At 46.6% G+C, this 24985-nt stretch overlaps 1 protein-coding gene across 2 annotated transcripts in view; it reads right to left on the bottom strand.

The window, feature by feature from the left end:
- The window catches only part of LOC306697201 (ADP-ribosylation factor-like protein 15), a 98828-nt gene that overhangs the window by 51299 nt on the left and 22544 nt on the right, over nt 1-24985 (bottom strand). For both annotated transcript variants that reach the window (XM_079160973.1, XM_079160974.1), the window contains exons 2-3: nt 9638-9782; nt 8189-8248 (exon numbers count right to left, since the gene is read on the bottom strand). In XM_079160973.1, the coding sequence (XP_079017099.1) occupies nt 8189-8248; nt 9638-9782 (205 nt within the window). The remainder of the gene's footprint in view (nt 1-8188; nt 8249-9637; nt 9783-24985) is intronic.

Raw genomic sequence — 24985 nt, 5'->3', positions numbered from 1 at the left:
TCCGGCAGTTTTATGATTTGTTGCGCCCCTAGTAGCTGGAAACATTTTTCTCATGCACCCTACATAAGACAAATATGAATTAATGAAATGATCCCAACATTTCTGAGGACAAAAAACAACTATATGATCTGTGACGTCAGACAGTAACCCTCTCTGGGATCAAATGTACAGAAATGTGATCTGAGGAAAACACCTCGGCCGGCTGGCCCATCCCTCTCTCCCTCCATCCCTCTCTCCCTCCATCCCTCTCTCCCTCCATCCCTCTCTCCCTCCATCCATCTCTCCCTCCCTCCCTCACTTAACTCATAGCAAGACCTTTTGCAACACTCTGTAGCAAATGAAGTCAACCTGCAACACGGAGTGTGATTGCTTATACATGTGAATGTTTAACATGTGGGCATGGTTTGAGGTTTGGGAGGAATAAAACTTTATGATTATGGATGGGACATGCTTCATAGACATTTGATGATTCATGGCGTTTTGCACAGCCAACTGCTACAGGCCACTGTTGTGCGAAACACTTAGCAGGGTTACCACTCGTTACTGGTGCAGCCGACTTTCCCTGTTTCTTACTATTGGGCGGTTAAAAAGGTAACTTTTCTAAAGTGTTGCACTTTGCCAAGTCAAACCCTAAGTTGTAGTTCTTAACGGGCTGATCGACAGAAATATAATCAGCAACTAATTTATAGTCAGATAATTGTTCAATTTATTATTCAATCAAATGTTACAAATATTACTTGCGTGCAGCTTTTAACAGTAAACAGATCATTTGTGGTTCTTGGACTGTTGCTGGGCCAAAAGAAGCTATTTCAAGACCTCATCTTGGAAATTGCAACAACTATTTTTCTCTGACATTTTATATCAAAAATGAAAATAATTGTTGCAACTGTAGTAGTTTTCAAAAATGCTGAAATTGAGAAGCAAGCTGAGTAGCGCACACTGTGCCAGAAGCTAGCCCAGCAGTGGGACGAGACATCGGCTGTTGATATGCAGATCTATTCGATTAGCTCTATTTAGTTATGTGGAGGGATACCGTACAGGGCACAGGGACAAAAAGTGAAGCTCAGAAGATATTGTGAGAGGCCAGAGAACAGTACAAATATTAGGGCGCTCTGGAAGCCATGATGCCACTAATGCAGGAAGGAGACGTCTTCTGGTTACACAAACAAGTGGCAATTATGTGTTAGTGATCAGGTTGCTTCATTTTTTCCCATTCTTTACCAAAGTGAAACTATGAATGAATAAACAAAACTTTTGAGGCAACTGCCAGTAAAACATAAGCAAGCAATTACATTGCAAAACAAATGACAAGCAGATGAAGACAGTCTTCTGGATTCAGATTTTCTTTTTGATTGTGTTTAATGATTTTCTGAAGTCATCTGCAAACTCAAACAGCTTGTGATGGTACACAGTTGAAACCTACTACCCTGCATCTCCATTTGGACTGAGTTAGGCTACCGTTGAGGCTAGTTTCCGTTTGTTGTTGGGTATCGATGCAGGTATGGTTTCTCATACATTTCTGCCTCCTATCGTTCATGCTTTCTGCCATTTACCTCGAACAAATAATAATTAATAATCAGGTGCTTTTTTTCCCACTCTCGAATGTTGAAACACAGAGCAACCCCGCTTTGAAGATTTCCTAACGAAAAACAGATTCTGAACAAAACAGCTACAATACGCTGATGGGGGGGGGGGGGGGGGGGGGGGGGGGGGCTAGTGAGGGAGGCCTCTGGTAATTAAAGTGTGCTTACTTCATTGAGGAATGAGCTGGAGCGAGGTGGGAAACACTTCAGCTGTTGAGACAGACATCAACCTGCAGCCTCAGCGGGGTCTGTTTTTAAAGTAAACGGAGTCTGAGTCCCTCTCATCGCGGCACATATTTATACCGGAGATTAATAAGTTGTGTGTGTGTGTGTGTAAATAATTGGGCTTTCGCTCTTTGCCACTCCTCCTTTCCATCTCGTTAGCCGTTATCATCACGCGCCACTGGATTCAGATCATCATGGCCTTTCTGTTCCTATTCCAACCCACATATAGGCTGCTGTGCCCGGATAATAATACCAAGAGCATTGCCTGTGTCCTCATTGTCATTGAAATCTTTAAAAAATATTGCATTGTTAAGATAGAATGCATTTTCAAGACATTTATGTGGTGTGGTATTACAGTATCTATAATGTGCGTTTCACCCACCATCAACACCGAACCCAACATCAAATAGGTTAGTATTCTTAAATGACGCCTCAAATAGAGATCAGTTACGCGTTTGCTTTAATCCTCAGTGGCCATCGACAAAATGATTTTTCACTTTTGGTCAAATCTTTTCCAATGCAAAGGAAAAAGGCCTCCCTGTGGGGGCAGAGTAAAACACACACACACACACACTGTGGTCCTATCTGATTGTAATAAGAACCACATTGGGGTCTGCCAGGACTGCCTGGGACGTGTTGGTGGTCACAGGCAACTGGTAAATGCTCCGTGATGTTCTCCGTATGTGTGCGTGGAGGACTAATAGTGGACGGTAACACAGGCTCCACATGCGTTCAAATTTACACAAATCTCTACAGGCGGCAACTTCCGGTTCTGAAAAGTAAAGCCGATGCGGAAGTGCCTTAAAACTTACATTCTTCATAACGGCCATCAGGCGACTCCTCTGGCTGCTAAAAGAAGTCTGATTGTATAGAAGAAATGAGAAAATGACTTCTCACTTGATTTATTACCTCCACCTCCCCCATTTAGAGTCAAATTGACGATAAAGCAGGATATATTCTTGAGGGCGTCGCTAACTTTTGATTGACAGGTCGTATCACATAAATCTTTAAGTTTAGGCTAATTAAAAGAAAGCTTTCACTTTAAATGCTCAGAATTCCAGAATACTGGAATATATAGAGCAGCATTTGGAGAGTGACAAACACTGATTAAAGAAGGACACGGCATGTGCAAATATCCACCACTCAGAGCCTCAACGGCAACGAGTGGTGAATATTAGCACCACTTCTTCATCAGCTGTCGTTGTGTGGCATGAATGCACACTGTGAAATGGCCCGTCTAGACTTGACGTCATGTCACTGTACAGACGTGTATACACACACACACACACACACACCACACACACACACACTTTTGATAGATTCCTCCCCCGTGTCCCCGGAGGAGCCCTTCCCACCTAATCCCCGTACCTGGCACCAGCTGGGTAGCAAACGGCTGCCAGACTTAAGATCGCCAGATGCAAAATACTCAATGTCGACCTACTTAAAAAGACGTTATTGCACTTTATTCACACGAGTACAAAGAGCTCTGCATGCTGATCAAATAAACATGAAAACCACACAGTTCTATCTGGGTATCTATTTGCTTCTCACTGCATTTTCTGATCACATCTAACTCAGGAATACGAGGTGAGGACTCGTGTCTCGTATTATGATGGGTGGCTGTGGTAGAGCCCGAGATGATTCTCCACGTTCCACCATGTTTCCGTACGACCGTATTTCTAAAAACACGGTGGATTTATTCTAAAAAGCATCAGTGATACGTGAATGTTTTTTGTCGTGTTGCAGGGAGTTGACTTCTCTGACAGAGGACAGACTCTGGTGCAAGACCACACACTCTGTCCTTTAGCGTGCACATGTCGGATTTTTGTTTTGTTTCTCAAATAGTCTGCCGTTCAGCTGTGGACACCGATTTATTTAGACTTATTTATTTCAGCCTAAGCTTGGGTTGGACTTTGGGTTTGAATTATTTTTGTACTTTCATCCTGCCACATCGCTGTCACAGAGACGCTAAAAGGATCTAAATGGTTTTAACTGGGTTTTTCTTAACCATTTACTCGAATAAAGGGAACTGGGTTTCTCGCTTACATTGTCACTAAGAAACAGCTGACAATAACTCAGTTATAAACACTGAGGGACAAGTCCTGCCTGATAACGAATGTCCGGCAGAGACGGCTCTATAATGTGTTCAAATCATTAAGCAAGGAGAGCTGGACGGGAGTGAAGATTGACAAGAGCACAAATAATGTCCCGATCCGGACGAGGAACAAACAACAGCAACCAGAAGAGAACAAAACGAAAACAAGACAGCAGGGACCTCGATGACGAATGCATGAGACAAACATGTCTGGATCACTGCAGGCACCAAACATCATAAGCTGCTTTGTGTCTCTGGTTTAAAAAAGGACAGTTTGCACTTGTGACAATCTGGCCACACGACACGAGACACCGTTAACTACACTTACGTGGGTTCAGAGCCTGCATCTTTATAATAAGACCTGGATCTTAAGACGACTCCCAGTGCTACGTTAGCTAATTCTTGCTAAGTTTACGCCGAGCGTCCCCACTACCTCAACGCTTTACGAGCCCTAAAACGAAGGCGTTTGAAAAACGCTGCTGGCACCGTTTAGGATTGAAACCTCCCCGGGTTGCGCTGTAGTCTGGACGGGCAGCAGAGTTTTAAAAACAATGACGCAGAAACTCACACATTCGCTTCATGATTTAGTCTCATGAGCCATGACGCGTCCTTCCCAGGTGGCAACCTACAGTTCTGCCGAGTGAAGCCAGTGTGGAAGTGTCTTAAAACTTGCATTCTCTCTACTGACCAGCAGGGGGCGACTCCTCTGTCTTCAAAAATAAGTCAGATTGTATAGAAGTCTATGAGAAAATGACTACTTCTCTCTTTATTTATTCCCTCAGTAAACATTGTAAACATGAGTTTATGGTCTCAATCTCTAGTTTCAAGTCTTCTTCAATACAGCATGATGTTCATTTAGTAAATTATGGTCCATTTAGAGCAGGGGTCTCAAACTCAAGGCCCGCGGTCCGAATCCGGCCCTCCATGTCATTTTATGTGGCCCACGAATCCGCCAGCAAAAATTATTTAAAAAAAAAAAAAAAAAAAGAAAAAAAAAAAAAATTAAAGGTTATCCCCATAGTCGAAATTAAGAGATAGAAAGTCAAAGTTATGAGATAGAAAGTCGCAGCTCTTCATAGGTTACCCTACATTTGACATGGAAATGTATTGTGAGTACATTGAAGACGACTTTAAACGTGGCTTTACAACACATGAAATACTTCACGTGGGATAAAGATGATATAACTGCATGTACAATATTTTAACACTTGAATAAACAATAATCAAATGCAGAGAGTTATTTACCACTATGTTAGGAGTAGTTACATTTACACAGTCTTACATTTACAACCGGCCCTTTGAGGGAAACCGTGATGCTGATGTGGCCCAGAGTGAAGATGAGTTTGAGACCCCTGATTTAGAGTCAAACAGACTATAAAGCAGAGTATGCTTTAGGGCGGGCTTACTGTGATTGACAGGTTGCTACCGTTACCAGAGCTGTATACGACGTCTCTACGTCACTCCTCGGCATTGCAAATATGGTACTTGGTCCATTCATTGGTTGTGAAAAAAAAACAACATGGCGACGGTCGTAATCCAAGATGGCGAAGGCAAAATCGCCCAAGTCGAGGCTTCAAAGCGGTAGTCCACAAACCAATGAGTGACATCGCAGTAACTACGACCACTTCTTACATTCAGTCTGTGCTCCTTCAATGATTCGTCACCCGTCACATGGTCATTGAACCGGAGGTAAACAAACGTCAGCCTGTAGTTATATATGCATTTATTTATTATTCATGGTATCTATATATAAATTATACATAAATAATCGCACTGCCAAGCAAACAGCAAGGATGGAATAACTGCAAATCAAAAGTGAGGAAGCAATTCATGACTTTTAAATGCTTCACCAAGCGGAGCAAATTAATGGAAAATAGCCATCTTACAAGCGTTTTGTGCCTTAAATGGTTTATCCGACCTGACGTCTCAAGACTGTAAAGGGAGAATACCTCATTGACATTCAATGGGCTTTTTTGATGGGACAGGAAGGAAGGAAGTAGATGGAAAGTGCTTCACTTCTTCAAGCTTCTCAACAAGCGCTTCTTCCCTTGGTTTAGTCAAGGCTGAGTGAAGAGAACAAGCCACATAAGTATTGTGTAAAACTAGTTCTTTTTTGGGAGGTGGAGGTGTCACGAATTCATACAGACGTCTGTGCATCACATCTTGTATCATTTTTCTGCATCATCGATGCAGTGCAAAATGACATAAAGCTGGACCGGGTATGTTTGCTTGTATTAAAGCCATAGGGGAGCAGAGAAGAAAAAGAAAAAACAGAATGCTGACAGAAGCATTGAGTAAGTTACAAACGGTGCAGAAAAAGCAGCTGCTCTAATCAGAAAACGATTAAAGAGGGCTGATTGTGAAAACTGACCGGCGGGACATTACGCAAGACTGTCCCGACTCCGCATTTACGTCATTTACGCTTCAAACCAAACCAAATATATCAGTATTTCACCGTAGATGGCCGTAGACCCAATCTGATACCGGGCTCTAAATAAAAAAGGAGAAGCATCGCAACCAACAGATTTCATCATCCTTTGCTGTGGTTTACAGCCTACACTAACTTATCTAAATCAAACGTGTCATCCGTGGGACCAGTGTTTTTCCAACCACAATAATGTCCCACCAGACCGGCTTTCAACCAATCCAGGAAAAAAAACTCTTTTGAAAACCCCCCCTAATGCGCTCTGTCCAAATTTGGTAGCACCCTCGTTGGTGGTCCCCCGGTGCCTCTTTGTGTGTGTGTGTGTGTGTGTGTGTGTGTGTTTTTCATCTTTTCAAGAGGCTGGGATGGGTGACCCTTCAAAAACATGCACCGCACCTGTCATGTGCCTATATGGTGTGCGGAAAACAACATAAATTACTTTCACCCTCAACAACACAATACTGTTTTCTTTTTTTTTCTTCTTGCGTCGCTGAGCTGCTGGAGGGGGAGACGGGGCAGCGCTGATTTAAAATCCCTCTTCTAACGAATCCCTTTAAAGGACTGGAAGCCTCCCCGCTGCATTCGCTCTGCTTACGTACGTCCACCCCCCGACATCTCTCTCGCCTGTGCTTATTAAACGGCTTCCTCGAGTGCTGTGCGTTTCCAGGAATAACAGGGTGCAGATTGATCGGGCCACTTCAGAACATACTAACAAGGTCTGACGTCAGTGACCGAAAGGTGTGATGCTACCGGGGGTAAACAAAAAAAAAAAAGAAGAAAAACAAACATGCTTTTGCACTGGTGTACACAGTTAATATCGAGCGATGAGATGATAACAGGACAAGCTTTGTTTATCTGAATGAAAAACATGTTTTTATGATGCATGTGTAATTTAGGTTTCCTGATGTTGCTTTGCTGATAGAGGATCAAAACACGCCACCCACACACTGGGAGATAGAAAACAGTGACGATAAGGTAGCGCCAAACTAATGAAATAAATTAGATCAAATCGTATAATAATGCTACTTTACCTAGAGAGATACTGGAACTTTCATGACTGCAGAAATAAATCAATTTGATTTCTTAGTGTAAAAATGAAATAAATGCCTAATACTCAGTCTTCTCTACTTGCGACTGCTTTCAAATAATTATTCCATTGTGAGTTGTTGTTCTTGTTGCATTGTGTTTTTTAATTTAAGTTTTAGTTGAAGATGCTAACGTCTAGGTTGGGTACAGGCGCCAACCTCCGGTTCTGCCGAGTGAAGCCAGTGCGGAAGTGTCTTTAAACCTGCATTCTCTCTAGTGTCCACCAGGGGGCGACTCCTCTGGTTGTATAGAAGTCTATGAGAAAATGACTCTACTTCTCACTTGATTTATTACCTCAGTAAACATTGTGAACATGAGTTTATGGTCTCAATCTCTAGTTTCAAGTCTTCTTCAGTACAACATGATGTTCATTTAGTAAATTATGGTCCATTTAGAGTCAAACAGACCATAAAGCAGGGTATGCTTTAGGGCGGGCTTACTGTGATTGACAGGTCGCTGCAGCTACCAGAGCCGTATACAGAGTCTCTACGTTACTCCTCCGCATTACAAATATGGTAACTTCCATTCACTGGTTGCCAAAAAGCTAAGATGTCGACAGCCGTAATCCAAAATGGCGACGGCCAAATCACCGACCTTGAGGCTTCAAAAACGTAGGTGACATTACGATGACTAAGTCCACTTCTTATATTCAGTCTATTGTCGGGTCGATATATATATATATTTCACCTCACAGACTTACAAGACAAAAGGAGGAATTTCGTCATATTAAATTCTGAAAGCGTTGCAGGCTGAGGCTGGGCATGCGTGTCTTACCTCCGAGTTCTTTTACATTCAGGATGGCGTTTGGAAATGGCACTGCTTTGATGCTGAAACCTGAGGGGAGACAAATAAAACGCTGTTGTTGCGGTGACATAAAGAAATTGTGTTTGTGTGTGGACCGCACATGTTGCGAGTCATGAGAATCGACTTGTCGGCTGGCTTGCTTTTCATTAGCGGAAAACATAGCTCAAAGAAATCGGACTCGCAGCTCCCCCCCCGGATATCTGGTGTACCTTTTTTTTTTTTTTTCTTCAAAACCACCAGCTGGTGAACACGCAGGAGGACTGACAACATATTTGTGTTGTGAAAGCGAAAGAAAATAGCGCTTTGTGTGGTCCCGGCTTAGCAAAACAGAAAAACAAAAAGTGTTTTGTTCTGCATTAGGAGTTGGAGAAGGATAGAGCTAAAGTGCTACCACGTATTACGTGGTTTGTTTCTGTGGTTGCACGCGGTGGGAAATAGTAAAGAAACCCGCTGGAGGAAAAGAGATTTAATGATGCACAAATTATGCTCCAAACTGTCTCGCTGGGAATTTGTTTCCTGGAAACGTTCACAAACAGGAGGAGAGATGGGACAGACAACCGATTATGATTTGACTAAAACATCGGAATTATCTGCTAAATGTGGTTTTTAAGCACATTACGACAGCGCAAAACCATGAAGTAAGGAGTGGGGGGGGGACCGCAGGAGACTTACACCCCCCCCCCCCTCGTCTCTCCGTGGATGTTGGCAGACGCAGACAGTGCTGACAGATAAATCTCATTTCAGAGAAGTGGGCTAAAATAATTCTCTGCTACGATGAGTAATCAACATGTTTTTGATCCATTAAGTCCTGCTCAGCGGCAGACCGACCCCGCGCCACACTGACGGGTTACAGGTAGCACGTTTGTATTTTTAGCCTCTACTGGCAAAAGTGCGCAATGATTAAATTCAAAAACGGAACTCCTCCTGCAACCGCTCAAAGCTGACAAAGCCAGGGGAGGTGTCCTTGAGGGAGAGCGTTGCCGATGGGGAAAGCGAGAGCGAGTGCCGCGCTAACCCTAAAGCCTCTTCCTCTGAACATACTTGACACACCGGCCCCCCCCCCCAACTTGACTAGAAGAAAGCGGCACCGGCAAAGGCCCGCTGAGATACAGCAGAGCGTTTCTGGCGTGAGCGCTGGGACTCTGGAAGACGGCGCCCAAAAGACATGCTTCCCCCCGTTGGAGAGACTGCGAAACCTGGACAGCATTATCTATGTGTCTGCGATTCCAATGGGGAGAACAGCGTGTTCTTCAAACTTGAAAGCACTTCGGAAGCTTTCACAAACACATGTGAAGGAAGGAAGATGGGGGGAAATGTGTGGAGAGTGCATGCTTCTATTTAAGTGCACGTTTTTTACTCTGAGACAAACAACAACAATGCCGTCTGTCTTTACGGATCCACGCGTTGCGTCCACAATACCTGTTGTAGGAACGATGCCGTCGCTGCTCTCGCTGCAGAGCCGTGAGAGCAGGCTGGTCTTCCCGGCGCCCGTCAGGCCGATGCACACCACATCGTACTCTGGTCTCGGCGGCGGAGGTCCTTTACAGCACAGTGCCCGGAAACACTGAGACGAAAAAAAACAAACAAAATGGAAACAGTGAATTCATTGGGAAACAGAGCGGAAAGGGTACCTGTGCACGTGGGAGGGTGGCTAGGATTCGGCCTTTCGTTCCACGGTAACCCAACTGCCTATCAGGTCTGGTTTATAAAACACTTCGAGATTAATGTAGGACGAGCAAAATGTTTAGCAACATTTCACCAGAAACGTTTGGGTTTTTTTAAAAGAAAGGACGGAGGAATGACAAAGATTAAAACCGCAAGATGCTTTACTTTCACGATTTCTAATGCGTTAAAAGTCTACATGACAACAAAAAAAACAAAGACGTCGAAGGGAAAAGGATTGTGCAACTGGTGCAAATTGTTTTGTCTGCAGTGTCGGTGTGTGCGTGTGTGTGTGTGTGTGTGTGTGTGTGTGTGTGTGTGTGTGTGTGTGCGCGCGCGCATGTGGACCCCGTCTAACTGGGCCCTTGTGGCGACCGGAGGCAGACCTGTCACTCCATGAATCACGGCTTGGGACTGAGGGCCTGCTGTGAGACATTAAGGGGCAAATGCGGTGTGAACCGTGAATGAGAACTTTAAAAACTTGTGCGGAGAGATCAGTGCACCAAACTAAAAAGAGATCTCTTTTATTAGCAAGACAGGAACCAGTCTGGACAAGGCAGGGCAGACACACAACACACACACACACTCGCTCTCTCTCTCCCATCTACAATATCAGATTTCAGGTGGAAGAACATCAACACGGAGGATTGGTTACTGCTCTTGTCGGGGGGACGACCCTGTTCGACACAGTGCGACTCTGTTCAATCCAAAGAAAGGGTACACAGACTGCGGCGCGTCCGCATTTCACCAGGTGTGCTTGGGCGCTATTAAAAGTTGTACCTCAGCGGGAAGAAGCAGATACAAACAAATGGGGGGGGGACAAATATTCTGTACTAACGTTCAAGTATCTTTGGCATATGTTCAAGGTTTAGGTGTAGTACAAGACCACATCTCATCTGGAGGTGTAACGAAGCGCAATGAACGAGCCTTTTTACTCGGAGGGCGACGAGGGAGGAGCTTCTCCTGCGCTGCCCCCAGACGTTTAGTGACCACCAGGGTCAGTTTTCAGAGCCATGCCGAAACGGTGCTGCCGTTTGATGGCGATGTGGGGGGAACCCGCTTCAGCAGAACCAGACGTCGGCTGAGCAACCCGACCCCCCCCCCCCCCCCCCCCCCCCCCGACTCCTGGGTGAACCCGCCAGGTCGGCTCAAAACAGGAAACATTCTCCTCCTCCAGGAGACCGGTGAGATCAGAAACACACGCGCGTCAGATGGGGAGGGGGACACGTGTAGAAACCAGGTCTGATGAGGTCATTGTTTTTCTCCTTCTTGCTTTTCCCCCTGAAGCGACGCAGAAAGATTTATGCCGGTTGGCGGTGGGATCTATCAAGAGGACAAATAAATCAAAGATGGAAGAACCGGAGTATCTATATATTTATTCACCCTCCCTTATAGAATTATCACGAGACCAAGGGAACATGACAACAAATTCTAAATAAATAGACGGCGAAGCTGTGGGAGCAGACATTCGGGACGGCTCCCACCGCCACCTCTCCCTCCACGTACAGTGCGGATTTCACAAAAGGAGCATCCGGGGGCCTGACCCCCGGGGTCCCTGTGTACACAGTGGGGCCCCCCAATCCCCCCCCCCACCCACGTGAGAGCGAGACGGGAGCTCCCCACCTCTGGCTCTCTTTGACAGCACGAGATTGACGAGGAGCGCTCGGTCAAAAGGCTCACAGGACAAAAAAAAAAAAAAAAAAAGGGAAAAGGTCCGAAGGCCTTTCATCGCCTTGAGACACGCCCCTTTCCCCATCGCTGAGACCGAGGGCTTGGACGAGACCGGCCCGTGATGACCGCCTCCGTGGATCTCAGAGGCATCCAGACCGACGGCCGTGATTAGAGCTGGAGATTGAGTTCCGAAGTATGCGGTCAACTGTTCCTAAAATGTTGTTTTGAGTGATGAGGTTCGCCCCGATGCCACAAATCACAAAGACGGAAGTTCAAAAAGATATTCGCACATGTGCTGTCGCGCAACAAAAACATGTGCTCACGGAGGCTTATCAGCTCTTCTTGCTCGTTTGTTGAGGCTACTATCTAACTACTACCATGAGCCCACCTGTGCATTCTAACATCGTTTGACACTAAACAAATAAAACCTTGCAGATCCTCGCCAAAAGGCTGTCCATAAAAAGTCCTGGACTTTATCGATTGGCCCCGGCTGATTGGACATGTTTTAATTGCAACTTCCCCGAGAGGACCTGCCGAGACATTACCTCACCGTTGTTGTGAAAGTTGATTAGCTAGGCTTTATGTAAATGACAAACAGTGCCGTATATATATATATATATATATATATAAAAATACCACCGAAGACATCAGGATATTTAATGGGTGACATAACTGGGCCTCCTGGCAGTGGACCAGAGCTCAAGCACACAAGAACAGAAGCTGAAGGCACTGCTAGCAGGTCTACCAGTGCTTGTGTAAGGACAGGTCAGGTCCACAACTATAACTTCAGAGCATTTAGCCCTCGTGTAAATGACTGGGGAGGCCAAGCTCGTGGTAAAGGGAAACAAATACAGCAGTTCCTTTTCCTCCAATCTTTTCCCAGGCTGCATGTGTGTGTGGCGTGCTTAAAGTCACACCACACACACACACACGAGGCCTAACCAACACTGCCGTGCTGCATACCGACGCATGATATCCGTGGAACGACGTGCTGCATAAACAGAGAAAGATCAAGCAAGGTTTTCGGGCCACTGCAAGCAGAAGGGTTCGGTTGGAGTTGAAGAATTTGGAAGAAAAAGTGTTCTGTCGTTGAGTCGGAACCCATCACTATTGCAAGAAAATAAATACAAATCACCTGACGTAGTTGGACAGAATGGGAGCCAGGCTCTTTTTTAGCAAACCACTTTGTATTTTTAGAGGTAATAAATGTGGGTTAGAGGGGAAGGCCGCTGCCCGCCGCCGCCGCAGCAGCAGCAGCAGGCCGGTTCGTGTTTCACTCCCGTACTCACTCGGCTACTGCCGAGACACCACAGGGAAGGGAAGAATGGGCAGCGGCGTGACAGCATGTTCCCAAATTGAGGTGCCCCGACAAGCTCGCACAAGTTTCTATGCTGCGGTTTTCTTCCTCGCTTCGGTTGTGACATAGCTGCTAAACACTTCAAAGGATACAATGAAGCATGTGGTCTACAAATATTACTGCTGAATGCTATTTGGGTTTTGAAGAATGATGTGGTAGGTGCAGGTTTGATTTATTTTTGCTTGGGAACATATATAAATAGTAATAGTGCTGTAAAGCATCTAGACATTCACCCATTTGACACATACATTCATTATTGTTTGGGAGCTATTTGGGAGTTGAGCATGTTGAGCAAGGACACTTCCACATTCCAATTAGCAGACAACCCGCTCAATATCCTTAACCACAGCCTCCCCCCAACGATGAATCCAATGTCCTGTCCGGAAAAGGTTTGCCGTCTTTTGGGATCATCACAAAGTATAGCAAATTTAGGTATTTGATTATCCAAACTTATTTAAAAACATCTAAAAAATACCAAATATGAGAAATGTAACAACAATTATGAACAAGACATGCATTTTCCCCATTTGAACCAATGGTGCAGCCATAAAAAAAATATATATAAATGAAATAGTTTTGAGTCCTGGAGCAAGCAGGACAGAATACAACGTGTATGTCAAAAACTATGGGCAAAAGGTTGACCTGCAAAGGTATTCAAGGACATACTTCTACTCCCCCAGTGGTCATCAGTGATTGACTTCTCTCATCGGCATCATTACTGCCAGTGAAAACCTCCAACAGCACATAGGGCCTACACATGAACTGTGTGTGTGTGTGGTGTGTGTGTGTGTGTGTGTGTGTGTGTGTGTGTGTGTGTGTGTGTGTGTGTGTGTGTGTGTGTGTGTGTGTGTGTGTGTGTGTGTGTGTGTGTGTGTGTGTGTGTGTGTGTGTGTGTGTGTGTGTGGGGGGGGGGGGGGGGGGGGGGGGGGGCAGAGGACCGTGTCCTTGCTCAACGTACCCGCGGCGCGGCACACTTCCTCTTGAAAGGTAGGTTACACTTCAACCGATACGCTTGAAACAGTTTGCACCTCGGCCCCAGCGATGGTGTTAATGAGGGTAATAATGCCCGTTAAATACGGCGGTATCACATTTGCCTCCTGGCATTTCCAATCACTGGGCACACCAAAAAAAAAAAAAAAAACATGACTTCCTCCCTGGCTGCCAATTTACACAAGCTGGGGCATCTTGATTTCCCAGCAACAGTGGGGCTAGTGAAGGAAATAGGAGGAGAAAAAGGAAAGGACATCCGAGACACTTAGCTCTGGGAGCCATCGTCACCGCAGACAGAAGGACACGGACGGGCAAGCGGCTCTTTTTTATTTTATTTTTCCAGACCAAGTGTCGGGACAACACTTGTGTGCATGGCTCACTCCTGACCTTTTGAAAATGACAGTCCTTTATATGGGCGTCCCGACGGAGGAGCGGCGCTAACAGATATGTGTGTAATACACACCGGGCCACAGTCATAACACGGTGCCTGCAAACCGGGGGGGGCGGGGCGGGGGGGGCAGTCCCGTCAGGGGATGGAAGGAAGGGTAGAGAGGGAGCAGGGAGGGAAGGGGGTGGAAGGGGCACATTCATTCATCCTCATTCATCTTCTCCCCCCCGCCCCCTTCAGTTGTTGTTGTTATTTGCCGCTTTGAAGCCGGGGGCAGGGGGTGCACGGTGGGACACAGTGTGGCTCGGTACAGTGTGTGAGTGTGTGTGCCGTGTGTGGGGTACGCTGCATGCCATTCTCATTAAGAGGGCCGAGAGAGACATGCTAGACACACAACTCTGCACCGCGCTTTGGTTGTGTACCGTGCTTCGGGCCTGAGGTTTCTTACGCCAAACACCTCGCCAAAAACCGCCCACCAGCCTTTATTTCTGCTCCGTAACGAGATGCATATTTCGGACCAAGAACTCCGGTACCTCAAGGCCTCCTGATGTTTCTGATAACGCCTACTCCCACCCGACCTCCTAACCGCTGCCGTTGCTGCTCTCCTAGCACAATCTTCCCCCCCCCCCCCCCAGGGGCGCACACGAGGCGATACCTGAGGCGCGGTGCCAGTCGCAATCAGCTGGATCTCTAAAATCTTAATTGCGAGACGAAGCAAACAGAATGCGGATTTGGTGGTGTGGTGTAACCATGGTGAAACGCAAGATTTACTACACTGCAAAAAAAAAGAAAAGATGGCCAACTAAGGACACTAAACAGGTGGCATTCATTACCCTCCACATCAGAAATAGATCCCTGTGCAAACACAGACACCTATATACACACACACACACACACACACACACATACACACACAGACAGGCAGGCAGACAGACAGACAGACAGACAGACAGACAGACAGACAGAGCGCACTGGGACATTTGGGGGATACGCTTCACTCCCATTCCGTGCCTCGACAATACACATCCAGTTGTGTGGAATGTTTTTGATGCAGTGTATGTTGAATGTGTCTCCTGTTGACTTCAGCGTCTTAACGGCGCGATATCACATGGAAACGACAGTCAGGCAGCGATAAGAAAGATGACCCAGTCTGCACCAGCTCAACGTCCCGTCTGGTGAAGCAGACCGTTGTCTCACTTAAGTCGACAAAACAACCTACAACATTGTGTGGTGTATGTGTGTGTGTGTGTGTACACTGATTTGCTTGGCACTGTTTTGCAGGCATATCATCCCCTTATTCTGAAGCAAAATCCTCTCTCTCTCTCTCTCTCTCTCTCTCTCTCCGATCACCCCCGCCACCCAATTCATTCATCCCACTTCTGTCTGTCTGGCCCTCGTTTCAGAGCTCCAACACTGTTGCCCTGACGCCTAAGGTGTCTGGACAAGGAGACATGCTGGAACACACACACACACACACACACACACACACACACACACACACACCACACACACACAACACACACACACACACACACACACACACCACACACACACACACACACACACACACACACACACACACACACACACACACACACACACACACACAGCCATAGAGTGAGGTTTGAGCGCCCCCCAGCTTTCTGCTGGGCCGCACTGCAATCTAATGGAGAAGCAATGCATTGCGGCAACTTCAGTTTACTGTAACTGAATCTCCTGATCTACTAGAGACAGAAAATAAAAACTTTAAATGGTTTTCAAACCAAACAAATCTAAATTCAAAAACAAAACAAGCTAAATGACTGTTGACATATTGCCTTTGTGGTCGGCTGAATCAGATGCTTTCTTGCTTTCTTCATTGACATGAGAAACAGAGGAAGGAGGACATCCAGAAACGCTTCCACAGGAATCGGGCCTCGTCACAGTGAACACAGTGTTCCCAACCACAAACTGGAAAACAGCTGAGCACCGCCTGGTATTTAGGGGACATGGGGTGCAAGGGTGGAGTTTCAACCGACTGCCTGACTGAGGGGTGATGTGACCAACTGACCGTCTGGGGCGTAAAGTCCACTTTTTAAGAGACAACTAAGACAGGTCTAGACTGCAGGGCAACAACAACCCCCGCTCCCCTTCTCGTCCCCTTCTCCAGCGAGCAGCTCCAGCGTTTGGCCCGACATGGCAGCTCGTGACCCCACGTGGTCGAGGAGGAGGCCAGATCAAAGGCGGAGGAGCGGCCTTGGAAAAAACATTTGGGCTGAGAATGGACGGGATATCTGTCTAGAGGCCTTTCCCACTGGGCTCACTGGTGGTAGGGCCTGGGGATCGGGTTACCACCCGAAAAAAAGGACGACATGAAAGGGGGGGACGGACGCTAATCCGCATGCGTGGCGCTCTCTCTCTCTCTCCCTCTCTGTCCTCCACCTCGTACTCCGCCGCCGCCACCATGTATCCCGTCTTCCCCTCTGCTTCTCACCCTCCTCAACTCTCGACCACTCAGTATCTCTGTGTCGCTCCCCAAACTACGCCGACCCAACACGCCCCCCCAACCCCCCCCCCCCAAGCTTCTATGCAACCACCACCCCACACTCATCCCCAGCCCTTCACCCCGAAAAAACACTCAAGCTCCATCACAGAGGATTAACAGGAAACCCTGACACGACCCATTGTTCGGGAGGCAGAGGGGGCTTGGGTGGTTTTTGCCACCCCGAGTGGGTCTTTTTTTTTTTTTTTTTTGCTTTTTAGAGAAGGAGACTGGGGCACTTCAACGGCCCCCGCCTTCTTACAAACCTCGCTGACGTACGTTCTCTCTCCCCCCCCCCCCCCCCCCCCCACACACACACCTTCTCCTCCCGGTTGCCTTTAGACGAGGCCCAGTGGCTGGGCAGGAGTTGTTCAGTAGCAACGCGCTGGGGCTAAGAAATGAAGGATGGATGGAGGGGGGGGGGGGGGTTTGAAGGGGAGGGGAGGGCCCATTTGTAGGAGAGAGTGGGTTAAAAGGGGAGTGCTCAGGATGGTGTATTTGTGTGGTGGGGGGGTGGGGGGGTCAGTGCTGTAAATCTCGATGTCACTGACAGGAAGACTGTTGCGGACCATTACCATAAATCTGACAAACGCTAATTTGATGGGAGACTGTATCTGTCTGGTCAGGGACCAGTCTAGACGGTCCTATTGAGGGGTCCTACGGCGTTGGCCCCCTGTTTGTTTCCAGCACCATCTGGACGTGGCAGTAAGTGCCCGCTGCTGTGGTTCACATGCGCGTACAGACGCGTACAGAGTCAACGCCCGTGTGCCGTTCCTATGACTTTGACCTCTATATGCCTGGAGAATAACATCCATTATTTCTGGAATGCAATGACAGTCCGGTCCTCTATCACTGCAGGTTACCCACAGTAGCTTTGGGTGCTAAACAACAATCCCCCATTACAGTTCATGTTAATTGCCAAATGCAATATGCAGTGGATTATATTACAATAGCGGAGGGTGGAGGGTGCAAGTGTGATTTAACAGGCTTGATTGACATGTTGTTTATCTCCGGGCTGTACATGTGTTCGTGAGGATGTTCCACCTCCTTCATTAATTCATTTATATGCATAGACAATATTGTCGATGTAAAGTATAAAAAGTAAAAAGTGCACTACAAAATACATTTTCCGGTAGATATGTACCGGTTTTAGGAGCATCTAAATGTGTCCTTGTTTATTGGTAGGGCGTGATACCTGTCCCGTTTTATACAACGGTTTCCATTTGTCAGGTCAAAGCAAATGTGCGGCACCCACACCCTCCGAGCGTGCGTCTAGGACGACGTGTACCGATTCATACCGACTACCTCGGGGACAAACTAGTGCTTGAGAGGCAAACTGTAGGAGTAACAATACATCATCGAAAGGAAGCGGAACAACTAAATCTGCCCTTTTGAATGTTTTTACAGCTTCAGCAACTCTGAAGCTTGTAATAAAAATGACGTTTGCTCAAACCCCCAAAAATGCTGTTTGACAGATCTGAGTGTGTCATACCTGAGCTAAAAGCCACCTTCCTACAACTCAGTTAGTTGAACAAAGACAGATTTTCCTTTGAGTTAACACCCCCCCCCCCCCCCCCCAACACTCTCCATCTCAACAAGCCTGAATAGAGTTCACCTGAGGAGAAGCTGGGACGGATCCAAGAGCTCTGGAGTGGCCCGTCCGGCCCTGCACAGGCTCCATGTTTGTCCTGTTCAGGGGTGCAGAGCAGGGTTGAGCAATGTTTCCCTACGACTTACAACTTACGCTTTGTTGTTACGAACGCGTGAACGTCCCCTCGTCGACGTGGTTCAGGCTGGAGGTGGATGTGTGAAAGGGGTTTGATGGGTGAGATATGACGGGAGAATTGTAACCCTGAGCAGCAGGGGGATGAGGGGCCACGGCTTTCCAGACCCCCCCCCCCCCGACACATTTATCTGTCTGGAGCCTACCTTGGAGCGCCTGTGTGTGTCGCGACATTTGGAGAAGTACATTAGGGCGGAGAATGGGGGGGTGGGGGGGGGGGGGGGGGGGGGGGGGGGGCATTAAGGGGGCCCACCCACGGGACTGTTTTCATGTTACCCTCTTTCTGTAGAAGAAAGCAAGAGGCTGAGGTGGTGGCAAGGCAGCTGCATTCACAAGACATAAGACACCTTTGCACCATGGGACATCCAGAGGGTAGATAAGGGGGCCACCGAATTGTGGGGGAAGGGGCGCCACTGGGTGCCATTATGGTATATAAATCTTGCAACTAGGAAGGGTGATTAGCTTGGCTCACATTAGCATACGGCGGCGGTGGAACTTTGGTTTACTGGGCACAGTGTAGGGCAAATAGATGTTTTTCCTGCACCCATGTAGAGGATCAAAGCTTGAGGGGCCCCCTTTTGAAGGCCCTGAAACCAGTGTGCAAGAACCAAGGGGGGTGGGGGGGGGTGCCCCATCGCATAGGCATAAAAAGGGTGGGTGGACGGGGAGGGCACTTGTCCCACTTATAATCAGTTATGGCACATTTTCATACGGCATCTATCTATCGGTGGCAATTTTTGATAATAAAAAAACCCGGATCTCAGGGCCACATTCTCCCTGAAACAAGTGTGGGAAAGTTTCCAGCTTAAGGACATTGTCATTAAATGTGAAAGACCCCTCCCCATCAACTATTTCCAGGCCCCTTCGAGACAAAAAAGAAACCTGATGGGGACCGACCGAACAATAAATCTGTTTTTATACATTGTGCGGTAGCCGAGAATTAGGTTGATGAGCGGGGGCGACAAACTGGAAAAGCCTTTTCAAAGGATTCTCACAGGATACGGAGAATCTTTGATTCTTTAAAACAGAGCGAGCTATTCCTCACATCACGTCGCACAAACGAGGCCCGGACGCGTCGATCATTCACAACATCCCGGGTGACCTCGTTGAACATGTCAAAGTGTGTGGATTTACGAAAAAAAAAAGGGAGGAGGAGTGGAAAGCTTTCTTTGGCAATCTGTGACAAACCATAGACGTGGAGAGAAAAAACCCCAAACTGGACGGGCAGATTGGCCTCCGGAGGCGTTTAAAGACCGACAAAATGGAAAAGCCATTAATGGGGGTGCCACAAACCGGTGACGCCGAGAAGGGAACGGAGGGACACTTTCAGGAAGCGGAGCGTCACGACCCCTGGAGTATTGTTAGACATTAAGGCACGAGGAGAAATTAGTCATAACACTTCGGCTGGATTCTGGATAAGTGCTGTGACTTCTGACAACGTCTGGCTTTTGTCTCCTCGTTGCAACTCAAAAAAACAGCTTGTGTCGAAAAATCTCCCCTCAAGTAATTGTGATAAAAAAAAATGTGTTTATTTGTTATTGAGCACATCCGTTCCGTAATATGTCCCATGTGCTACAGAGACACACCGTTCTACAGTGAGGTGAAACTGCCACAGTACGTCCTCTAGGAAGACGTTTCTCCACGTCTCGCATCCAGATGAGCCGCGTCCGGCAGATTCCTGATCACACCTGGCACTAGAATGCGTGGGGAGCTAAACAGCAAAGTAAACACTGTTGCGTGTGGCGATGCAACTAGTGTGGTGGGCAGTGGTGTACAGTAACGAAGTAGAAATACTTCGTTACTGTACTTAAGTCGTTTTTTTTGGATATCTGTACTTTACTTTACTATTTATATTTCTGTTGACTTTTACTTTTACTTCACTACATTTTGCAAAGAAAACTGATACTTTGACTCCGATACAATTTCCCCTGAAACCTTCGTTACTCACTACAATAATAAAATCTATCTTTAGAAAAAAAATGAATCATGAGACCAACGTCGAGGACTGTGGTGGAACACAGACTGCAAGCAAGAAGGTTTGGCGAATCAGTGGACCTAGCTTGCAAGTTAAATCATTGGTTAATCACGTTAATGCGCAACTGCAAACAAGTGCTCTCAAAGTTTTTTGATTCTCAGTGATGCCCAGGATGCTCGCTAGCGAGCAGCTACACGAGTAGAATTCCACTCTACGATGACTGATTTCATGATAGAAGCACCTGCTACTCCCGCAACAAACGACGGTGGTGACGAAGACCGACACCGTGGCCATATATTGCGAGAAATGTTTTCTTATGTTGGAGTGAAAGATTCTTCGTACCGGATGAAGTGCCTCTTTCCCGAAGCTACTGAAATATTGGCATTCAAAAACTCCCCACCCAACCACAGGAAACACATTGGGGTAAATGAAGATGAATCCCATGAGCCGCAACGTTAATGTTTAGTTATCATAATTATCATAAACCTGTTCAGATATCTAGCAGTGTTCCCACAGAGTATATCTTTGGCGGGGGGGGGAGACAGGTGTCTGATCATCTAATTTAGCTATACATGGTGTATGTTAGGCTAACGTTCGCTAGCTATCGTAAATCAAATGACAATTAGTGTAGTAGACAGATCGCTAGCTAGTTAGTGAGCTGAGGAAGTGTTGACAGTTGTGAGATGTTGTTGTTGATTTGAGTCATCTTAGCTATAATCATTGCAGCACTAGTTAGCTAACGTTAGCTAACTGAACGTTAGCTAGCCACCACACCATATGATTGACAGGATCCGCGAGAGCGCCGCATTACGATTTGTAAATACTTTAGTATTGATCATGTTTTGATATTTGAGTGATTTTGTGGATGATCAGATCGAGTTATGATGGTAGCAGTCGACCAATTGCAGATTCAGCTTGAGCAAAACCTTTGCCTGTTGTGTTCAAATCAGGCCCATAGTTCATAGTAGATGCAAAAGTATACTTATGTACAATATATGATGTTGAACATTGTTGCTCCTGGATGGATCACAGCCAACCCAATTATTTTCAACACAACTCCTTGTCCTTGGTCATGGTGGCCACAGCACTTAAAAGAATAAACTTCCTAATTCTCAAAATTCTGACCCTTTGCTTTTTTTATTAACAGCATTTACTTGTACTTTTACTTTCAATACTTAAGTACATTTAATATCAGAAAATTACTTTTGATACTTAAGTACAGTAAATATCAGATACTTTAAGACTTTTACTCAAGTAGTATTTTAATAGGCGACTTTCACTTTTACTGGAGTCGTTTTCCAGTAAGGTATCTTTACTTTTACTCAAGTATGGCTTTTGGGTACTTTATACACCACTGGTGGTGGGCACCGGGGTGGCTTTTGGTAGCGTGCCTTCAGCTTTAGACTTCAGCCGGCGCAATTCAACGTTGACCTTCAGTGTCAAAACATCAGACCATCGATGTGCGTTCACACCGAACTTTGTGAGGACACAAAAAGTCTGTGTCCAAGGTGAGCTTTGGTGTGAACAGGTGTGTGAGGTCTGAACCGTTACTCACTCTCATTACCTCTATAACTACGCCGCGTAAAAACTTTCAGAAAACAAAATTGTCTAAGTTTCATTTTTAGCTCAAAAACGTCAATTATCCAAAATCTAGCGTAAGTATTTCAGATTCTTACTACTTGTTCTTTCACAGAAACATGAGGCAGTGAATGAGACTATTTACAAGCCCGTATAAACGGGATCGCAGTCGTACGCTAAGTGGTCTGTCAGTTTTAAAAGTGTGTTTTTCCACAACGGAGTAACAGAGCACAGCCCTCTGAAGCCACACACACCTACACTCTGTCGGCTTTTACTTGATTTCTGGCATTTGAGTGGCCATAAAGTGGCCGGTGCCACCCTTCTCTAATAATAGACCTATACGTCAAGCAATCAAGATGCATCATGTAGAAATACAAGCGTGATCTCAGAAGTGCTGTTTAGTTGCATGCTATATGCTGTAGACTTGAATTTATAACATGGTGGCGGGTCAAAAATGCTCCGGCACAGGTACAGTTTATTTTTGCTTTCAAACAATATCGATCAAATAGTGTGCTGTACCAGTTTGTATGCGTTTAGCCTTTAAAATGACACAAGACCAGGAGAGGAAGAAGACCTTTCCTCTTCCTGTGTGAGTAACAGCCTTTCAAAAAGCATTACAGACGGTGAAATCACGATTGCTATTGACAACGTTTTACGCAACCGGGTACTCAAAATTGCTCTGAGATCACGCCATCTGATACTGTTGCGCAACTCGAAATGTGCTCGTGTATTACAGAAAATTGGTGATTGAGTAAATTCTGTTGGAGAAAAAGACTTAATAAATAATAATAATAATAATGAGGGACTCCAAAGCCAAACATCTGGGGGTAATTCGGGTCTGGGAAATCCCGGGTGGTTCCGTGCCGTAACCTTGTGGCGGCGTTTCGCCGCGTTTGTCGGAAGTTAACCAGACGCATTGTTTTAACCTTTGCCAGAGAAGCCTCTGTCTCATTCCCAGGGGCTGGCTGTGTAAGAGGGCCCACGACTTCAATGGGCCTTCATTAAACACAGTTAGTGTCAACAGTTAATTATGCAAACTAGGAGACCCCTCAAGTGGTTTGTGGGTCCCCGGCCTCCCCCTTTTCATTGCAGCCTCACACACAAAAGTACCACCCTGCAGCCACACACACACACACACACACAACATATAGCACATACATTCAGTTACACGCACTGTACGCCATCCACACATTACTTCTCCTCCTTGCTCGCTTCTTGTCAGGAATCAAAAATGGCGTTATGGTGGCGATACATAAATGGAGGCCAGTGAGGCCCCTGAGGTCTCCAGTGGCTTTATCTTGCCATCAAAGAACCTCCGGAAGGTTCTCACTGGGTGAAGCTGAAAGCCCACCAAGTTCTCCTCATCAAGACTAGGGGAGGTGGGGAGGTGGGGGGGGGGGGGGGCATCGGTGCCCCATCAAAAACAAAATGGAGAAAGAAAACCTGCATCAAAACAGTCAATTAGGCAAAAATGCATGACAGCCAAATTCGATGCATTGTTTCTGTGACGGTAATGACAGGCCTTTCGCTCCTCTGCCTCTACCGCACATCTGATGTCTGCGGCCCCCGGACTTTTTCAAAGGCTGGGAAGCCATCGGTAATTAATAATCACACGCCTTTGGGCCCCTCCGTAGTGACTGGCGGATTCTTTGTGGGCCCGTCCTCGGAAAGAATCTCGGATCCACTTCCACCTACCTCTACTCGCTAAAGCCTCCATCACTGGGTTCAGGTGTGTTGTTTATCATTTGAGGTGAAGGGGGGAGGGGGCTCTCCATTGTAAGAGGGGACTGATGTGGGCACCAATTTATAACCGCCCATCCCCCCAGTCAGCCCTCCGTCTAAACCCGTTCACCTCACACTAATTGTGGAGCGATGGGGTTGTTGTTTGAGGGGTGAAAAACAATCACACAGCACCCCCGAGATCTGTTTACACACCACATTTGCTTTTGGAACTCTTGTTTGTTATTTCAGTTTCCTGAGCTTTTTTGTGTGTCCTCCCTACAAAGCAAACTTCTCAAAAACAACAGTCTCGAATCGCTTATGCAATAGTGAAATCAGAACCAGATTGTGGCCTCCACTGGTCCGAACCCACCCAGTACTGAAGCTCTGGGAGCTGGGCTCCGTTCCTTCGATACAGGTGTCGTACGTTTCTTTTTCCAAGCGCGAGCGAGAACTTCTTGCGGGCGACCCTGTGACCCTCGTCGCGGCCTATATGCAGATGCAGATGGTCTAACGAGTGACGAGGCGTCGCTGGTTTTCATTAAGATCATCCACACGCGTCGACACGGCCAATTCCGAAATAAACGCCAGACATGTGCGTCTCCAGCATACAGGTGTTGTATGGTGCAACAACCGGAGAGAGGACTGAGCGTCTGTGGGTCAGCTAAACCTAACGGACCCGCATGTGCGTAAAGCATTAGGAAATTAAATAAAGCAGCGAGTCTACAGTGGTGACTTTAGCGTTAAGGGTCGGTAACGGGGTGAGTAGTGTAAAACCATTTAGTCGAGTTAAATTCATTACACCACCACCAGGGAAGATACCACGTGTCTACAAAAGGATCTGTAACCACATACTAAATATGACAACTTTACGTTTCTGTTAACTCGCCCCCTAGAATCGGGAGGAAGTAAGAGGGCCATGACCCCTGCACCGACGGGCCCCGTAAAACACCCTCGGATTAAAAGCAGAAAGTCGCCGCTTTAACCTCTTTGTCGCCGTGTTTTCGTTTTAAACCCCACGATGTGCCGGAGTACGGAGCGGCCAACAACATGTGTCACCGTCCTGATGCTCACATGTGTGAGAAAGATGGCGAAGATAGAGGCTGCGGGCTGAACCAGAGAC

The sequence above is a fragment of the Pholis gunnellus genome, assembly GCF_910591455.1.
Source record: "Pholis gunnellus genome assembly, chromosome: 6".
NCBI lineage: Eukaryota > Metazoa > Chordata > Actinopteri > Perciformes > Pholidae > Pholis > Pholis gunnellus.
Note: the sequence above shows the minus strand (reverse complement) of the source record. Positions and strands in the feature narration are given on the sequence as shown.